At 50.5% G+C, this 20016-nt stretch overlaps 1 protein-coding gene across 2 annotated transcripts in view; it reads left to right on the top strand.

The window, feature by feature from the left end:
* Positions 1 to 20016, top strand: part of SH3BP4 (SH3 domain binding protein 4) — an 83850-nt gene that overhangs the window by 49187 nt on the left and 14647 nt on the right. Inside the window, exon 2 of one of the 2 annotated variants that reach the window (XM_069465767.1) lies at positions 15211 to 15459. In XM_069465767.1, coding sequence (XP_069321868.1) covers positions 15342 to 15459 — 118 coding nt within the window. In that variant the 5' untranslated portion in view covers positions 15211 to 15341. Of the gene's footprint in view, positions 1 to 15207; positions 15460 to 20016 lie in introns of those variants that run through there. The other variant, XM_069465759.1, reaches the window with a different exon arrangement.

Below are 20016 nucleotides of genomic sequence, written 5' to 3'. Positions count from 1 at the left end.
TCGGTAATTATTTTGTTAGTTGGTGCATACGCTGCTGTAGACTGGTTGGGCCCCCAGAGGAACCTGATTTTCTGGCAGGGTCAGCGCTGCCTCGAGAGCTCCCGAGGTAGCTGCTCTGAGGGGCCGAGAGCCTCGCCCGCCTTTGCCCACAGTTACCAAGTAGGTACTGTCTGCTCTGTCCCGTTCGTGTCCCACGTGAGTCAGTTACCTCCAGTATCTTAGTGATGGTTTGTTTGGGAGCCCCAGTTATTTGGTTTCCATGAAGGATTGCCTTTGCATGGCCCTTGGGGTGACGTAGCGAGGTTTTGTGAATCATACTTTGGCTATAGAGCGTGATTACCCGTTGCCTGCGACCTCGGACTCATCCTTCAGGAATGTGAGTGGGACAGCACGGGGGCTGGAGATCTGAGATCTCAGGGAAGCGTGGTCAGGTGTGCAAGCAGCTGAGTTTGGGATGGAGGGTTCCCTGTGTTTCGAGCCCTTGCCTTTTGGGCGCTGCGTGGAGTCCTTGTTGTATCCGCTGTGACCCAGCGCAGCAGGGAGAGGCTTGCCGGGGCGGGGGCCACGCGTACTGAGGGGGCGTGAGGTTCCGAGAGGGTGGATCTATGTTCAAACACGTTTCTGTTTTAGCCTCTAGGGAGGCATGTGAGTTTCCTGGGGCTGCCACAACGAAGTACTGCAGGCCAGGTGTCCTGACCTGTGGAAATTCATTCTCTCACAGTTCCGGAGGCCAGAAATCCAAAACCAAGTGTCAGCAGACGTGGCTCCTTCTGAACCTGTCTCGCCCTTCTCCCCTCGCTGCGGGTTCCTGGGCCTCCCCTCCATAGTTCATAGTTGGCCACCTCGCTCGTCCTTACGTCACCCGCCCTCTGTACGAGTCTCTCTGTGTCCACATTTCTGCCTTTTGTAAATGAAGATGCCAGTCGTCTTGGAGGAGAGCCCATCCCAAGCACTTTACTTAGCATCTGCAAAGGCCCTATTTCCAAACAAGGTCCTGTGTGCAGGTACTGGGGACCGGTACAGTGCACTGAACATCACTAGGCCTTCACTACACGCAGCCCATGGCTGTCATAACTGCCAGTGGAGGTAAAATTTATGAAGTGTTCAGTGGTTTATAAAGAAATGTACTACTCTGTTTGATGAAGTTCCTGTAAACCCAACCCAACCTGGTTTAATTCTTTGCATTCCCGACCACAGTGGTGCACTTGAGAAGAAGAAAGACCACGTAAAAACAAGGGTGTGTCTCATGCAGACTCAGAGCACTTGTTGAAGGAAGGTGTGGGGCCCGTGTGTGAGCTGGGTCACAGTGAACAGCTTACCTCCGACCTCTGTGGAGCAGTCACCGGGCCCCAGGCCTCGCACTGTGCCATGTCGTCTCACTCGGGAGCCCAGCTGCTGCTGTCCACCCCGCTGGCAGAACCGGACAGTGAGGCACAGAGGTCAGGTGTCTTCCCCAGGTCATGGAGCCAGTAGCTGCAGCGCTGCCCTAGCTCCAGAGAGCCTGTGGCAGTGCTCTGCAGCTGCCCTTGGCAGCTGGTTCCTCTGCAGGGCACTGTGGGGAAGGCAAGGATGGTTTGAGTCCAGTGTCAGCAGTGAGAGCGTGTCAGTGACTGTGGCAGGCACTGTCCTCTCTGGGGGAGCCCGAGTCCTCCACGGTGGGTTGAGAGGGGTGGATCAAGGAGAGCTGGGGGACAGCTTCTTGGCGACCCAAGTGGTGGGGGCCAGGAGGATGGGGCAGGCTGAGAGCAGACAAAGGTGCAAGCTATCCAGGAGTCTATGCTGTCTTGGGAGTAATGCCTCGTCCAGGGCAGCTCTCCCTCGGGTGCCCTCACACACAGTGCTGCCCGAGAGAGACCACAGCCTGGCTCTGAGCTGGGCAGGGGCAGGGAAGGTGCAGACAGGCGGGCCCAGAGGGGTCCCTGTGCTCGTCAGCGTCAGTCACATGGGAGGCACGCTGCAGGGATTTGAGGGGCACACATTTGTCTGGGATTAAGAAGCTCGGATTAGAGCAATAGTTTAGGGGGGTGCCCCACATCAGGGGTCATTTGGTAAGGTCTGGAGAGGTTTTTAGTCATCATAGCTGGGGGACCAGGGCAGGGGGCAGCGTCAGCATCCTCTGTGTTGGGCCCGGGGAGCTTGCTAGGATGGACGTACCCACACAGACAGAGGCTTAGGGCTAAAAATACCAGTGTGTCCGAGGAATGAAGATAAGACGTGGCCTCGTTTTTGCTGCTTCTATGCAAGAAGAGATTTGGAAGGCCAGGCAAATTGCATATGGGTTGCTTGGGCTCCGTGCTTAGCTGTAGTGAAATGTTCTGTTGTGCTTGGAGGGAGACACCTTCCTCTGTGAGCAGCTGTCCAGTGAGGCTGGAAGCCAAGCGGGACTTGGGGGGCTGCCCACCCTCAGCACCACCCTCCGACCACCATCCACCTGCCCATCCACCTGTCCTTTTGTTCGTCCATTCCTTCAGACTGGGCGCAGAGACAAGGTTTCTGTCTATGAGGGAGGAAGATGCCACCTGACATTTCCCCCAGGAGTAAAACACATCAACTTGGGAAGATCTAGGGAACACAGAAAGAAATCATAAGTACCAGCCTAAATCATGAATTACCCAGATCTCACTTCCCGAAGCAAGTTTCTGTGTGCCTTTTTAGGGGGTTATATGTCCTTCTCACGTACAAGAAGAGAATTGAAACCACGTTTTATATTGCTTGGTAAAATACTTTAAGACTTAATATATTAACATGTCTCATGTTTTAAAATCCTCTCTGTCATCCGTCGATCGAAATTTATTAACCCACTTTCGCCCTCGTGCACTGGGTTATCACGAGCATTTGTGTACAGCTCTTCCCAAGCATCTTCTTAGAACGGATGGCTGGATGTCAATTGCTTTGTCAATACAGGTGGGCACTGATAATTCTGCAGGCTGCCTTTGGCCACCCTGCCCCTCCAGAAGGCCCATATAATTCACTCCCCGCATGGCAGTGTGGGGGTGCCATGTGGCTGGGCCCCCCAGCCCCCGATGCGTTTTCTAATGGGTGGAGTCTTGCCTGTCTGTCCCCTGCTTTAAAATCCCTCTCAGGAAATCATAGGCAGCACCGCATTTATGAATAGGTCTGTAATGAATTATTTAGGAATGCAGGTTTTAGGTCGGCCCACATCAGATTGCCAATATTCAATTTTTGGTTCCTTCTGAAACACAGCAGTGACACTCCGAGTAGTCCGTTCGAGCAGACAGCACTGGATCCTGTCAAACACTGTGAAGTCTCCTGTGCAGGAGTGAGTTACGGGGTCTAATTCTGGGGTCCAAGGCCAGATCTCAGTGGCTCCGGGAGGGTGGGGCACACTGTGTTCCCGTGTCTGGGTAGTTTATGTTACTGCCAGACCCTCGGTGGGAGTGGGGGCAGGGGGAGGCAGGGGAGGTGATTCTTCCCTGTCATTTAGCTCGGGTCATGTCCGCGAGTTCGTTCCACAAGAGTTCGGGTGCTTGTGAGTAAGGGTGGGAGGATGAGAGCAACACGTCAAACAGCAATCCCTGCGTCCCTTTGAGGGTAACGGGGACGGGACAGGCTTTTTCTCCCAGGTAAGCCTCTGGGCAGATGGAGGCAAAAAGCTGCCACCTTCCTATGAAACGCCGAAGTTACCGTAGCACCATAGCATCTAATGCGATTCTGGGGCAAGCTTGCCTCCTTTGAATAGGAAAATTATTCCCCCACCCCTCCATGATTTTTGTGAGCAAACATTCCTGAAAATTTTAAGCAAAAAAAAAAAAGAGATGACTCTGGCTAAGTTAGATGGCTTTTGTTAGTTTCCATCAGTGAGGTAATTCTGGGACAAGGGAGTTCAGAACCAGGTGTCCTAGAGACCCCTCGGTATGGGACCTTCTCTTTGGGTTTTGATTATTCTTTTTAACCCATTTTCTTTAGTGATTAAGTCACACCTGGCACACATCTGGGAATAGGTAGAGCGTGTTTATGGGGCTTACTTTCCAGAGGGAACCAGGAGATAGACAAGACCTAAAGACAAAGGTGATGGAGTCAAGTACCATGAAGAAATAAAGAGAACAGGGTGAGTGTGGCTGTGTTGGTGAGTGATCAGGTGGGCCCTTCTGAATGAGTGGCATCAGCCTGTGAGCTGAGGGGCAGAAGTCAGCCAAGTGGGGGGCACAGGGCTTGCCTGCCAGCGGGAACAGCCAGTGCCAGGTCCTGGGACAGGAAGGAGTTAAGCTCTGCACCAAGGAGGAGAAAAGGTCACGCAGGGCCACCAAGGCCCCAGTAGAGAGACTCAGTTTGTTAAAAGACTCCTGGCTGCTCTAAGGAGAAGGGTTGCAGGGCTGGGGGTGGAGGGAGTGGAGCCCGGCAGGCCAGGTGAGGGATGGGTGCTTAGCGGGGACCAGGTGGGAGGGAGCCTGGGTCGGACTGAGATGACTGGAGACGGCACCGACTGGACTCAATGGGCTGGATTTGGGGGCAGAGGGAAAGCGTCCTGTGTGAGAATGATGGGTTGGTGGCAGCAAGGATGGACTTCATTGTCACCACGCTCTGCTGCTGCTCCTGCCATCTCGTGCCAGGAAGAGGCCTGTTCCCCGGCGCACAGAGATGGACGTGTCTCGAGGACCCTGTCACGCAGCTCCCACTTTCCAGATGAGAGGTCTGAGGCCAGAGCCCCCGACTGTGTTCGAGATTAATTGGTTTTTTTTTTTTTTTTTTTTTTTTAGAATTTTTCAAAAAGAGAGAGAAAAACAAGTTAAATATTCTTTTTGGAAACATTGCTGTGGTATATGATATTTTTAATTGATTATTATGGGAAAGAAAGTAAAGGAGAAGTTTTCCGAGGGAGACCCTCTTGTTTGAGACAGAAGAAACAGGAAGGGCGGTGACATAGAGACCCCCCCCCCCCCCCCCCGAGCAGGGCCAACTCTGACGTGCCCCTGGAGCAGAGGAGGCAGGTTTAGAGGAATGGGTGTCTTTAAAACAAGATTTTACTTACTGAATTTAAAATGCCTAGATATAGAATTAAATGACTTTGCTTTTCTAGCAAAAAATCCCCTGAAAATATAATGGGAAAAAGAGATGGCATTCACAATGATGACAACATCAAAACCAAATTTGAAATTTTTTAATCTTCTGGAAATGTTTTCTGGAAAGAAAACACTTTAGAGTTCTCTTCCTTCATCTCTTCCTACCACTACTGGGGCTGCTGCTGCTACAGTTGTTGCTAGTGGAAGTGCTAGTGTTGTGCAGCAGTTATTGTTACTGCTTTTAGTTAATGTTGACTAGATGCTGATTATGCACATGCCCTTCAGTGAGTGCTTGTCCTGACTGTATTATCTCATTCCATCTTCACGATGGCCCTCATTGTTTCCATTTTGCAGTTGAGGACACCTTCTCAAGGTCAAGTGATTTTTGCCCTAAGCCACCCAGCTGGTGACTGGTGGTGCCAAGCTCTGAGTCTGCCAGCCAGACTCCAGACAGAGCCTCCATGCTTGTAACCTTGACACCAGAGAGGGGCAGCCTGTGGCCCACCACCTGCTTTTTTTTTATAAATAAGGTTTCATTGGAACACGGTCACACCCATTTACTTAGTGTGTTTGGTCGGTGGCTCCTGTAGGACCACAGGGCATTGCTGAGTCTTTGTAACAGAGAATGTGTGACCCCTAAAGCCTAATTTACTCTGATCCTTTGTAGGAAACGTTTGGCAGCCTCCACCCCGCACTGCTCTGGGACTCATTTCTGAATCAGTGGAGACCTGCCATGTTTCTGCAAGAAAGAGGAAAGGGTAGAGAGATTGTTCTTACCAATACGATACCAAAAAAAAAAAAAAATCCCAGTAGGATTACCTTTTTGAGGGAATCAAGTGGTGGGGAGACATTTTATTACATTATTCTGAAGTTCATTTGGAAGAAAAAATAAGTAAAAATAACCGATGGGACTTTGAAATAGATTGGTACATGGAAACTAGTCCTTCCATGTAGCCAAACATGGCAAAACTACTGTAGTTAAATAAGGGTTAATGTTAGAAAAATAGAGAGACTGATGACACAGAACAGCCCCAATTCAGACCCTAGTGTCTATACTCATTTAAAATGCATTAAGATGACATCGCATCAGTCAGAGGACAAATTGTTCAGGAACTCATGCAGGAGTAATTGCTTATCTGTTTGCTAATTTATTTTGTAAAGTTCCTCACTGAGAAGCAAAATAAATTCCTTGTACATTAATGTCAGTACACAAACCATTTTTTAAGTAAAGGAGAATAGATGTGAATATTTATCAAATTTTTCATTAAGGGAGGCCTTTCTGTGCTTCCAGAGGAAATCACAAAGGAAAGATTGATATGGTTACATAATTGAGACTTTATCGAGTTAGCAAATGGATTAGCGTGGAGACAGAGTGAGGAAGATATTTGCAGCCGATTTGATGAGATTTTAGAATGTAATTGAGCAAAGGATGCAAAATTGTAGTCCACAAGGTAGGAAATAAGTAGTAGAGATTTGAAAATCTTCTGACTAACGGTCAAAGAAAAGTGGATTTAAGCTTTGGTATTCTGTCCCCACTTGTCAGATTAGCCACTCTTGAACTGCAGGCCAAGTGTGGGAAGTGGACACCTGCTGCTGTTGAGTATAAATTGCCACAACCTTCCAGGAAAGCGTTTGGCATGCTTCGTACTCTGCTAGAAAGTCGTCCTAAGAAAATAATCCAAAATGCAGAGTAAGGTTAGGTATAAAGATGGTCACTGCTGTGCCATTTATAGTAGCAAAACTGTGGAAGCCTGCTGGGAGGAGCAGGGTCTGGGAGGTACTGGCTTTGCAAAGCTGCAGGTTATGCCCAGTAGGTCTGGCTGGGCCTGGCCTTCCTGCCTCACCTCTACCTGGTGGCCCCCGTCCCCTACGTAGTGGATAAGCAGGCCGGGAGAGACAGGTGTACCTTTCACTTTCATATAATGGCACAATGACTTGCCCCAAATCACAGAGCTGGAGCTGGGAAGCCTGGATTTAGCTCCGCTGGGATTGGTGCCCCGTCACACAGGTGCTCAGGTGTCTGAAAGCGTCCAGAATGAGATGGCGTCCCTTTTCTTATGCTCAGAAGAGGGCCTGTCAAAGTTGCAGAGAACTTGCTGGAATCAAGGCTTGATGTTTAGGACCAAGAATGGGAGTTTGTTTTATAAAATGCATTTCTTTTTATTATAAAGAAATAGAAAACTTAGGAAAACTAAGAGAATTTTAAAGAAAAAACATTTTTTGTACGCTTGCCACCTAGAGATAATGCAAGCATTTAGTGTGAAATTTACTCTTCTTTTTCTGTCAAGTGTTCTTGTTTTTTATTTATTTATCTTTATATGTATGTGTATATTTATTTTTAGAAATGAAGTCTCTGTATGTTGCCCAGGCTGGTCTCAAACTCCTGTGCTCAAGGGATCTTCCCACCTCAGCCCCCTGAGCGGCTGGGACTACAGGCACTTGCCACTTTGCCCAGCTCGGATGTACATTTTTTAAAAAACAAAATGGAAGGAGACTTTATTATAAAATTTATGGATTTAATTTTTTTAATATCACATTGTATGGACTTCACATTCTATTGAATAGTCTAAGAAAATAAATTTTTATGGCCACGTCACCTTCGTGGAGATACGTATGGTGCCCTCAAGCTTGTGTGTTGCATAATTACGCTGCTTCCATTTCTCTATCATTGTAAACACTTTATCTGCATCTTTGAGTTCCTAAGGACAGATATATTTAAGGGACAGTTGGATGGAAAGAGGGACATGAATTCTGTCCCCTTAATAAATGTTGGTGAAGTATGGATTTGTAATTGGTTTATTGCTCTAGATCTCTTGGTTGATAATTTATGGACATGGTAGCTCTTCAGAAATTCGCTCATTCATCCCTCGAATTTTATTGATTGCTTACTGGGCTGGATGCCAGATTCTGGGTAAACTTGCAATCGTTCCCTTCCATTGTGGCCGAAGGTCTGGCTGAACTAAAACGGTAACTAAGGGAATCTGTCCTTGCAGAGTCCTCTCTCCTAAGCAATCCCTGAGGCCACTGACAGTTTGCATGGGGTTAATTTAATATGTCAGGCCTCCCGGGTGTCTGCTGGCTCTTTCTCAGCTGTGCCGTTTGGTGGGCTTGGCCCGCTTTCTGCCTGTGGGGTTTGGGAAGGGCCCTCGCACACCTGCATGTCTGCTTTGGTTTTAGGGGCTCCTGTCGTGTTGTCATGGCGTTAAAATCCTGTCTTGAGCATGAGCCTCAGATGCGCCATGTGTTACTACCAAGAACTGTTGGGAGAACTGGGGACAGCATTAACCCTGGAAGCTGGTCCCCCTCTCTGGCTGGTCCGAGTCCAGCATTTTAATCTGAACCTCAAGGAAAACTCCTTTAAAAAGAAACAAACCTGTTTCCTCATCAGTGGAGTGAGTGGGGCCGGCCAGCTCTGCGTCTCCCAGGGTCATATCTACGAAGCACTTAAAAAAATTCTTTTAAGTTAATGTTACTACAAAAGATATATCAAGATAGTCTATCTAAGGTACTGATAGAAAGCTCCCTTTTAAGTAAACAAGTTGTAAAAAGTGAGTTGATTTAAAGAGAATTATTAAATATTTGATTTCTTTTAAAAGGAAGATGGTAAATCAGTGACTAGTGTTTGTTTGGAAAGCACAAATCCTTCTACTGCTGAAGCTTTGCGGTCTTGATTGATGTGTCAGGTGGGAGCCGGGAGTAGACTCCAGCCCCCTGGCCAGCCCGTCACATGGCTGGACCTCTCATCTTCGGAGATAATAGCACTGTTTCTTCCTGGTCCCTGGCTGGGGCCCAGAGCTTGGAAGTGTTCCTAGTCTGGGCTGATCACAAGGTCCCACTTCACAGCCTGTCTGCTGTCGGCCGTGCCGCACGGGTGGGTGGGCTCTCCCATGTGATTCAGACCGCAAACCATCGTGATGAGCCTCCTGCCAAGCCCCGTGCTTGGTGAGCGCTCGGCAGGCGGCACACTGGGCAGTCTCTGAGCTCGCTGTGGTTTCGGCGGCAGGTGGGGCACAGAGGGGCGCTGTGGGCGGAGGGCAGCACCCTTGGCACGTGTTGGACAGCGAGCGGACATGTCTGTGGGCTTCCGTCTCATGCACGCCCAGAAGACACGGTGGGACCCCCACCCTCTCTCCTGTGGTGTCGGTTTCATGTGTGTGTTGTCCTAAATTATAAGCAGTGGAGGGAAGAGACCGGGTCCTGCATTCCCCGTGGTTTTTGGTTGTCCCCAGTGCATGTGATGCTGAGTGAATGTTTGAAGGAAACATTCATCCGTTCGACAGATGGCAACAGGCACCCGCGTGGGCCGTGCACTGGGCTCGGTGCTGGGAAATTATGAAGACAGCAGCCCAGCACCCAGCTTTCAAGGAAACAAGTATAGTCGGGGAACTAAGGAAAAACAACAGCAGAATAACAGCTGTGATGCTCGGGGTAAAAGCAGTAAATGCCCAGAGAAGACGACGGTGTGTCCCAGGAGAGCTCAGAAAAGAGATGAATTCCACTCGCAAAGGTGCTGTTTCAGGGCATCATTCTCAAACGGGAAGGCTTGATGGAGCAGAAACTGGGAGCCACGATGGGTCTTTAAGAAGGGGAGGCCGGGAGAAGGACAGGCACAAGGTCGGGAGATGTTTTGAAAGAAACAACAGGTGTGTTTGGCGAGCGTGCGTGGGGTGTACGGAGGAAGGTGTGGCGGACTGGAAACCGAGCCACGCAGTTTGGGTTTTCTCCTGCGGGCTGTGGGCGCCTCGCAAGAGTCTGGGATTGTTGCTTTGAACTTGGGGAAATGGTGGGATCAGTGCAGCACACTGGGAGGGGCAACCCCACAGCCAGGGGTCACATCCAGGGGACGAGGGAAGCCAGGTGGGAGGAAGGTCTGGGGGACAAGGATCCGCCCTCCCTTCCGTCCTCTCCCTGACCTGCCTGGGAGATTCCCCAGATGCAGATTTTCTCGCTTTGTCACTGGCCGGTATCCCGGGTCATTGCTCCGACCCCTCCAGCCGTCTCTCTCTCTCACAGTGGAGGAGGGAGCAAGGAGTGTCTGCCCTTGCTCAGGCCCTTGCCTTCCGAGAGCCTCTGCTGGGTTGTCTCAGTCGGAGACAGGAGAGCCTTGAACGTGTGCCGGTCCCTACCCCGGTGCCTGCTACGTAGAACCTTCGCTCTTCTTCCTCTCCACGTCTCTCATTCTTTGTGTGTGTTTCAGATACGGGTTCCTCAAAACCAGCTCTTACATTTCTTCCTGTCCCCGGCGTTGAGCCAGAGCCTTGTTCCTAGAGGTTGGTGCTCGGTAGATATTCACCAAGGTGACGGCTGTGCAGTGGTCGCAGGTAGATGGGACGCCCCGGGGAGGCCCCCCCTTTCTCAGACTCGGCACCGGGCTGCGCGGTTCTGCCTCGTACCTCGTTCCGTCACCCAGACACACAGCTGCCTCCACACTGCTGCCACCTCCTGAGCGGAACTCAGTTGTTTAGGGACGTGCACCCCACATGGGCACTGTTAAGAGTCTCTAATCCCCGACGTGCCCACTGTGCCCTGCAATGGCCGCGCTCTCTCCTGCCCGCAAAGGAGGCAGCCCGCCTTGGAGGCCACGGGACAGCACGTTCCTCTCGTGTTCCACGGTGGATAAAGGAAGGTCCTGGTCATCGGATTTCTGTGCTGGGGAGGAAGTGTCCTGCCAGTGTGGCGGGGAAGGTTTGAATTTCATTGTGTAGGTTGAACCGACCTCCCCCAGATTAGGGGCCTGTGCGTTCCCTGCCAAGCCACTCCTAGAAGTGCCCCGCAGGGACATCAGTCACGTGTCAACTCTCCACTTGGGTTGTTGCCCAGACTCGCCGGGTCAAGACCTGGAGGCCAGTTTCCGTGGCTTTGCTTTCAGAGTCAGAGAGGGATCTGGGTGTCAACCCCGTGGTCATCAGAGTGACTCCTTGAAAACCGGGTGTCTCTGTGGTCCCTTGTCTCAAAGTCATTCCCAGTACAACAATTGTGTCCAAAGCCCAGGGAGTTGGGTTTCAGGTGGTTCAGGAGAAACAGTCAGCTGGGGCGGGATATCTGAAACACGCTGCGGCTTGGGCCGTGAGGGGGGCAGAGCTGACGAGTTTCTGGCGACAGAGGCTGGTGGCTGGAATCACAGGGGCAGGTCGAAACTCATGCCTTTTTTCCCTAAACCTGGAGAAATTTGATGAAATCAACATGATACTCTAGCAATTATAATGAAATGTGGAGAATGAGTCATCTCAAGGCACGCATGGATTGCAAGGGAGGAACCAAGACCAGTATTTAAACCCGTTCCTCCCCCAGACCCCGGCTTTCCTTCTGCAAGGTCACGGGCCGCGGCCACCGGCTGCCAGAGAAGCGTCCAGACGTGCTCACCTTAGTTGTTTTTTCTGGGCTGGTTTATTGTTTAATGGTTTCTCAAGGCAGATCATTGGCAGTGAGGCCACCACAAGAATGCTCTGAGATTCTGGAATCCGAGAGTGGTGAGGCAGCAGCTGTGGCCGAGGGGGTGTGTGCGGGTTCCCTGAGCTTGCACGGGAATCCGTCAGTAATTCTCTCTGGGTGCAGCGGCGCCGTGCGCTCAGAGGCTGACCTCCCGGGTCCTGGGGAGGAGCCAGAAGCAGCGATTTCCCTCTCTAAATGAATCAGCCTTCACACAAGAAAGGGAAAAGCTCATCAGCTATGAGTAGGAGACAGGTAAGCTTTACCGCTCTGTCTTCTAGAGCCACTCCCACCGGGGAGTAGAGGGTGCTGCACCCAGGTGTGGTCTGGAGGGGACAGGGCAAGGGTGCTGCTGGCTGCCCTGGAGACGTGGCCACTAAGACCTGCTGAGAGGAGAGGGGCCAAGCCTGCAGGGCCAGGCTGTGCAGGTGTGTCCAAGGTGCCCACCCAGGAAGCCCACCAGTGTTGTGGGAATGTATAACTTAGATTGCAGGAACAGAGCAGAATTCTGAATTCAGCCTGCATCAAGCCGCTTCAGCCATTTGGCTTCTTGGAGATTATCCAAAGATACTACCAAAATTCCTCTGAAACCATCTATTGAAATAGAATCCGTTCCTTCGTATTTGAGATGCACAGGTCCATCTCAACACTGGGAACGGAAACTGAGCCCCAAGTCCTCAGGAAGCTTGCGTTCCCATGGAGCTGTCAGGCCAGGGACAAGTAAGTGCGCGGTGTGTCCAGTGGTGATAAGGTAGGGAGAGAGGTGGGGTGAGGGATGTTCCCACTGCAGTGACGTTGGGGCAGAGACCTGAGTGCAGTGAGGGGCCGAGTGTGGTGGATATCTAGGCTGGGCCTTCCAGGTGAGGGGACAGCGTGTGCAAAGGCCCCTTGTGCTAGCAGGGGCGTGGTGTCTGGGGAACCGCATGGAGACCAGAGCCGTCAGGTGGGGGCAGGGAGGACAGCAGGATATGGGATCAGACGCAGGTGCAGATAGTGTAGCACAGTGGAAGCCCCCTAAGAGCTCAGAAGGGGCTCTGTTCAAAACCCCCTTTGGAGGGTTTTGAACAGAGTCCTGAGGGTGTCTGACTGGCTTTTCAAAACGCCGTGGCTGCTAATTAAGGGGTGGAGGCAGGCAGACCTGCTGGAATGACGCTGGCTACTGTAATTCAGCGAGAGATGATGGTGTAAGGGTGCTGAGAAGAGGTCGGACAGGAGTTATGGTCTGAAGTGGAAGTGGAGCTGCCTGTGTGTGCAGGGTGTGTTTGTGTGCTTGTGCAGAGTGTGTGTGTGTGTGTGCGTGCAGGCTGTGTGCATGTGCGGGGTGTGTGCATGTACACACATGCATGTGTGAGAGAGAGTGGGGGAAGATGGGGGAAGATATCAGGCTTTGGGGCCTGAATGGAGCTGCCCTGGCTGAGATGGGAAGGTGGGAGGTGGAGATTTGAGGCACCCCCAGAGTTGGCTTTTGGCCCAGAAAGTTCGAGATGCCCATTAGGCACTGAAGGGAGCTCTTGGAGGGCAGGTGGGTATCTGAGTCTAGGATTCACAGGTCACCTGCCAGTGGAGTGGGAACCCAGCCATGTCCACGTGTCCTTTGAGGGGCCCAGGCTGCCTGGGCATTTGAGGTGATGGCTTCCTAGGGGTTTTCCTGGTCAAGGGAAGATAGCCATGCTCACACACACGTTCATTCCTGGCACGTGCCTGGGAAGGCAGGTGTAATATATATTTCCTAATATTACTTTCCTAATTTTTTCTAACATTTTGTGCACATTTTCAAGCATGTACATAAATGGAGAAAATAGCATAATGAACCTGCATGAGTTCATTGTTAAGTAAATCAGAAAATCATGCCTTCTACCCCAACAGTAACTTTTCTAGTAGAGCAAGGAACAGTCAAGGGCGCAGTGCTTCCACTCGAGCGAGTTGGATCTGAGGCTCCGGGATGTGGGCTCCACAGGTCCAAGGCCAGCACTCGGAACCACCCCAGGACCTCACAGAGCTGGGGGAGGTGGGAGAGAGAAGAGGGGCTCCTGGAAGCGCAGGTGAGAGTCGGGCTACTCCAGGGAGCAGGCAAAGGAATTACACAGAGGCAGAAGCTGACAGTGCCAGGCAGGCTTGAGAAGCAGCAAGTCCGAACGTGGCCGGGGATGGATTTGGGGGTTGAGGTCGACAATGAATAAATCTGGAGGTACAGGTGAAAACCAAGTAGTGGGGGACTTTGCATCGCAGGGCCAGGAAGTTGGACTTTGCTTTTCTAAGGGCAGTGAGCACCACCTGGAGGTTTCTGAGCAGAGGAGTGGCATGACCTTGAAGGGCTGTGTTGAGAAAATCACGGGCCCCCCTGGGGTGGACAGCAGTGAGCTTCAGTGGCCTTGCTGGCTGCAAAGCCCTGGGATGGACTCTGGGTTTGGGAAGAAACGGCTGGCAAGGTGGGGAGCAAAGAGTGTCTGTCAGTCTTGCATCTTTGCGGCATTACCCTGGGCACGTTGCCGTAGTGATCTCTCCAAGCCTGTTGTCATGGAATCTGCAAAGCGCACCTAAGCCTAGTACCCACCTCATAGGGCTCTGGAGGACCCAGTGGGATGGTGTCTGGCAGAGTGTGTAGCACGGTCGCTGCTGTAAGCTGAGGGACCATAAATGTCAGCATCTGTTTCTAGTCGACACAGGAGACTGTTGGAAGGTCCATCAGGGGAAGCGGGGTGATCCCAGTGGACAGACCTGGGGGGGCGGTCATTGTCCCGAGGCAGCCAGTGGAGGTGAGGTTGCACTCTGCTGAGCTGTGAAGAGGAGTCTAGGGGAGAGGATTCTATTGTAGGAACAAGGACAGAGCCAATGACACCCCAGCCAGGAGCACAAAGGGGCTCTCTGGGGGCGCAAGTGGCATTCTCTGTCCTCTGCTTGGCTCTGCATAGAGACAGGGGTTTGTAGAGGAGCAGAGCTTCAGTTTCATCCTTGTGCTGATGGCATCTCCCCAGGAAGGTCTCTGGAGGAGATAGCCCAATAGGCATGGTCCACAGAGGGGCTGGACGCCCTTTCTTTGCTGTACAAAAAAGTCCCCAAGAGCCGGATGGTCGGTGCCTCTGTTTGCTCTCACCATGAATGAATTGTGCTCTCTCCTACAGAAGCATCTTTGCTGGCTTCGTAACACTACGGTGGTTCAGTAAATCTGCCCAGGTGCGTGTGCATAAGTCCCACCAGGAATATTTTATGGCCAGTTTGTGTTGTACTCACAATGGTCTGTTTGGGGTCCGGGGAGGATTTTAGGAGCAGGTGAGCAGGTACATCCCCTCTCGGCCACTGCAGGGGGACGAAAGCCATTGCGCCGAGTCACCGCGATGGCTGCTCCTTCCGCCGTGACCAGCCCCTCTCTGGACAGACGGAGGCTGGTGTCTCCTTTCCTGTGCCCAGGGACGAGTAGCATGGGCTGCACAGTCCTGTTTTGTCCTCCTCTTTGACTGCAGTGAACGGGCTGGGCAGATGCTAGAGCTGATTTCACAAACCCCACTGTGCCCCCAGGAGGAGCAGGTGCAGGCGGCAGCCAGGAAACACTGCCCAGGCTGTGTGTGCCCAGGGAGCCGATGAGCAGAGCACAAAGTGGGCTCAGAGGCCGGGGCGAGCGCACTCTGCTCTCGGAGGCCAGGAGAGAGGAAATGGGTCCGTCTGCACTGCAAGAAAGAGGATTCCCACTTCCCATAAAAGTCCTGTTGAAGCCATGTTCCACTTGCTCAAGGCAAACTGTCTTTTCCTCCTTTCCTTTCAGGAGGAAGCACGTTGCCAGGTTGATGCCGCCGTGCCGCGTGTTTGCCTGAGACGGAGGCGTCGGCACCCGCTGGAGTGACTGCAGGAAGAAACATGAGGCCTTAGCAGCTCACGCAGGCGGCGAGTTTCGAGATGGCGGCTCAGCGGATCCGAGCTGCCAACTCCAGCGGCCTCCCCCGCTGCAAGTCAGAGGGGACTCTGATCGACCTGAGCGAGGGGTTTTCAGAGACGAGCTTTAACGACGTCAAAGGTGAGCATCTGGGGACCGAACTGCAGCTGAGGGAAGAGTGGATTTGCAAGTGCCTTCAGACCCAGGAACTTTCTGCTTTAAAGGCTGCCAGTTTAGCTTTCAGATGATTACATTTTAGCTCTAATCGTGTTGTCAGTTCAGCCCTGGAACCGTAGTCACTTGTCTTGTTTTTTGGTGTGTCGAGAGGAGGTTTTGCATGTCTTCCTTAATAATGAAACCCCTTCTTAATACAGAATAAATATGTCTGCTTCCTCCTGAGGAGTTTTGGCGACAGTTAGGAAGGGGTCTTGGTGGTACAGAAACCTAGGGGAAAGGAGAGGGTGGTGAGTAGTGACATGCTGAGAACACTAGAGAAGAGAAAAGGTCAACTGGGACGGGGCTCAGCAAACTTTCTCTGCAGAGGGTCTGATTGTAACTAATTTAAGCTTTGCGATCTTTGCGGCTATTCAATCCTGGTCTTGCAGTTCGAAAGCAGCCCTAGAAGTAGGCAAACAAACAGACATGGCTGTGTTCCAAGACAATTTTATTTACAAAAACTGCCAGCCACCTTTGGCCAGGGGCCGTGGTTTGCCAACACCTGGTCCAGAAGGCAGCCCCAGGGTTTAACAACCCCGCTGCTCACTGCTGCCAGCGGCCTCATAAAATTGGGTTGATGAGAAAACCTGTCTTTTGGACACCGAAATGGGTACCCGTGCGTCACTTTCTTCCTAGAAGTCTACCCTGACTCGGCCGTGCACAGTCTGTCTTGCGTGCCTTGTGCAGTTGCAGCAGCGTCACCGTCACCACCAATGTCATCGTTAGTTTGCTTTCTCTTAGCGTTTGGCACGTTCTGTTGAAATCACCCCCGGTGCTTCCTGGAGCACAGCTGCACAGGAGGAACTTGCCTTTCCATCCTTAGCCCCGGCACAAAGTCAGCGCTAAATAAATGTTTCTTGACCCAAACTGCTATCCCCTGGATACAATTGCGGGCTCTCCCCTGCTGGACTATAAGTCACACATGCCGTGTTCATGTCCGACTCAGTGATTATTACGCTTCCCGTCTCTGGTTTGTGCATTGCTGTAAATGCTCTTTAAGAGAAAAGACCAGCAAAAGGACCATGAGATTTTATTAATAAGGTAACAACAGAGTTATCAGGTGTTGCTATAAGTAACGGAAGCATTTATTTTTCAGGTTCTAGTAAAGCACGTTGTTTCCTTACTTTATAGCCCAACTAATCAGTGTTAAAGCTAGAAAATGTGGGGGTAAATTATGCGGTTTGGGTCTTAAGGCCAGGGACAGAGAGCTGAATTTTTAAAAAATAATGATCTGGGAGGAAATACTGGCTGTTATTTCTAAAAGAATACCTCAGGGAAGGGAGGAAGACAAACAAGACAGCCCCGAATGTGAGGAGGGGCAGGTCCGCTTGGGAAGAAGGGTGTTTGGGAATCTGAGGTTGACAGATCGGCCGGAGACCCTCTGGACTCTGCCGAGGGGCAGCATGTGACCCTGGCGGAATTAGGCGGCATCGCACCCCAATGATAGACAGACTTCAAGGTGGGAATTTATTCCTGCCGAAATATCTGCTGTGGAATCTTCTGCTCTGATGAATGTTTTGCCTGCGTAAGAACTTAGGCAGAGAGATGGGAAATACATTATGCAGTGCGTTCAACTTCCTAACACCCAGGGAGTCTTTTTGGTATTAAAATCAAGGTAGCTGTGAATCTGGGCAACGTGCCCCAGAATTCATTAAGGTGGAATTCAGTAGGGATTTTCTGGCGTTCGATGGAGTGGAAGCCCTTCCCCGGTGTCCCCAGGTGCTCGGTGGTAGTTGACAGATAGAGGGCCTCGCCTCGAAGGGAGTCCACAGCACATCCACCTCCTGGGGGTCCCAGAGGGGAGGGGGGCAGTTTCCCCTTGGACGAGCCGGATCCTTGAGTGAAATCTATGTGACCACTTCTAAGGAAGGTGCTTGGAATTTTAAGTAAAACCCTCTTATCTTCAGTCTGGTTAAAGAAAAAAAAAAGCTGAAATGATCATTTGCATTGATGTGTTTTAGGCTGTGCACAAAGCCTGCTTAATTATTTTTGTTTTTTAGTTTTGAAAATATTGCTGAAAGGGAATTATCCTGGGGAAGGGTCAGTCATAAGGATTGTTTGAAGGATTCTAACAAGATTTTAGTGGCTGGCAAGCTTTACTGAATTTTCATTTGGTTTTAGTTTTTATGTGACATTTCCAGTAGATGTGTCGAGGATACAAAACGGTTTATGTTTCTGAGGACAAGGACTAGAAAACAAGTGGGGAGAATTGCTGGTGGATCCTAGCCTCAGCCCAGCCCACAGCCCTCCCTCCCGCCTCTCCCCCAAAGCCGTTTTCTTTCTCTTATTGTTTTTGTTCACTCCCGTTTCATGCCAAGTGATTACCTGTCTTGTTGTGATTTCACAGCATAAGGGCACAGCCAAAGGAATGCAGACTTTGCTGTGACCGACACCACCATCCAGTGGCATGGGTGTGGCCTCTCCGTGCCGACGAAGTGTGCACGGTGACCATTCCTTCCACAATTATTCACTGAGCCCACGCCACGTGCCAGGCTGTGCGCGAGGCACCAGGGACACAACAGCAAACAAAACAGCTGTCGTGGTGCTTATACCCTGATGGGGAGATGGAGACCCTCCCCACCCCCCAAAGTCAAAACAAATATGTAAGGTACACAGGGAAGGAAAAATGTCGTTTTCTTCTACCCTCTGAGTTCTTGGCTTGGGCCTCTGCAACAAAAGATTAATGAGAGAAGAGCATGAAAACCTACTTAACATAGGTTGGGTGTGTATTACGAAAATATTACGCAGATATTCCTTCATAAGGAAATGAAGACCCAAAGAAACAGTTGAACCTGAGTGTTTTTGTCCTAGGTCTGATGAAGTGTGGAGCCGTGGAGAGAAGTGATAGGACAGCAAAAGCCCGACCCCAGCGTAGCGAACAAGGGGAGCAGCAAGGGTTGTGCGTTCAGATTGCCTGAGTCCTTGGTGACGAGGACGCTCTGTCCTCCAGGCTTAGGGAGGGCACCTCTCACCCGGGGGTCCGAGGACCTGCTCCAGGGGAAGGTCAGGGAGTCCTCCCTGCACCTGCTGTTTCTCAAACTCCTTCAACTTTAAAATATTCATGGTGCCATAGTTTGGGGTAGCATGTTCCGAACCCCCTCAGGTACATGACAGAGTGGCTATGGAGAAAAATAACATCAGGAGTGTGGTGGGGGTGTCTGTTTTCACAAAACGTTTTGTAAGCTCGTTCCCTTTGTTTCATCCTCACCAAAGCCCGCGGAGGAAAGACGCTTGTTCTCCATCGTGAAGAATCTCGTGCTCCAGAGATCACACAGCTTCTAAGGCCTCAATTCATTCCAGGTCTAGGGGCCCCAAAGCCAGGTTTTCGGAAACACCCCAGAAAGACAATGTAGTTTTACAGGAGGGGGTAGGTGAGGCTTCAAGACCAGCCACACTCTCAGCCAAACGCATCTCTGTAGCCTAATTAGTGTAAATTAATAGAAACTTCCTGTTTGATTTCCTAAGACTTTGCCAATGAAATATAATTTAATTTTCATTATTCTTTTCCAAAGGGAAAGGAAACTGGCAGATGATTTTTTTTTTTTTGGAGGGCCAACTTGATAGAGTAGGATGACTGTTGACTCAATTACATATTGAAAAGATGTAGGTTTAGTTATCAACTAAAAATTTAGTCTTTTGTTTGCTCGTTTGCAGAGGCAACTTAAAAAAAGTTTCCTTTCTTTCACTTGCTTGGTACAAGAAGGCAGATATCAGCAAACTCTGTAAACAAGGCAATTTGGGAAGGCGGGGGTTAGGAGGTCCTGGGCAGAAATGTTTGGGCTTATTTTTGTCAGAAAGAACTTTCTTCCTCCTCTGAGTACACTTTCTCATGTATGGGAGGGAGAGAAGTCTTGGGTTTTTAATCATATCCATTATTTTTCAAAGTGCACACCAGTTATTTAGATGGTTCTTTTTTGCTGTTTGGATTGCTGTCTCCGTTGGTAACATACATAGTTTAATGCCAAGAACCATAAATTAACTCGATTCACTTTTTATAGTGTTGGAATTCTCCAGACTGCTCACACACTGGTTTAATAGCACTGTGAATGACAATCGGGCATAACCTCTGATTTTCAGGGTCTGTGGGCAGTCCCTTTTCACGTAGTGATTTTGAATGATCATTTAAAAGAGGTTGAAAGAGACTGACCTCACACTGTTTCTTTCCTCTAAAGAAAACAGTTTAGTTTCTTGGGGAATAGGTTGAACTTGGGGATTTAAGAACCGGGCCTGATTGTCAAGGGAGTCTTTCCCTCCGTGACATATTCGGTGTTAAGGCAGAACTTGGAATGGGCTCCTACACGTTACTGAGAGGCTGTTGAGGCTGTTCATTTCCAGTTCCGAGTTAAATGCAATGAGTTGGCCAGCTCATAACACCCCTGTGTTTTCTAATACATCGCATTCAGCTTCTCTCTGTACCTAGTAGCAGTTCCGTTAAGAAGTTAGAAGAATTGGGTCAGATGAGGTGCTTAGACTGTGGGGACA

The sequence above is a fragment of the Eulemur rufifrons genome, chromosome 1 (assembly GCF_041146395.1).
Source record: "Eulemur rufifrons isolate Redbay chromosome 1, OSU_ERuf_1, whole genome shotgun sequence".
NCBI classification, from domain to species: Eukaryota; Metazoa; Chordata; class Mammalia; order Primates; family Lemuridae; genus Eulemur; species Eulemur rufifrons.
This window is presented reverse-complemented; position numbering and strand designations above follow the sequence as displayed.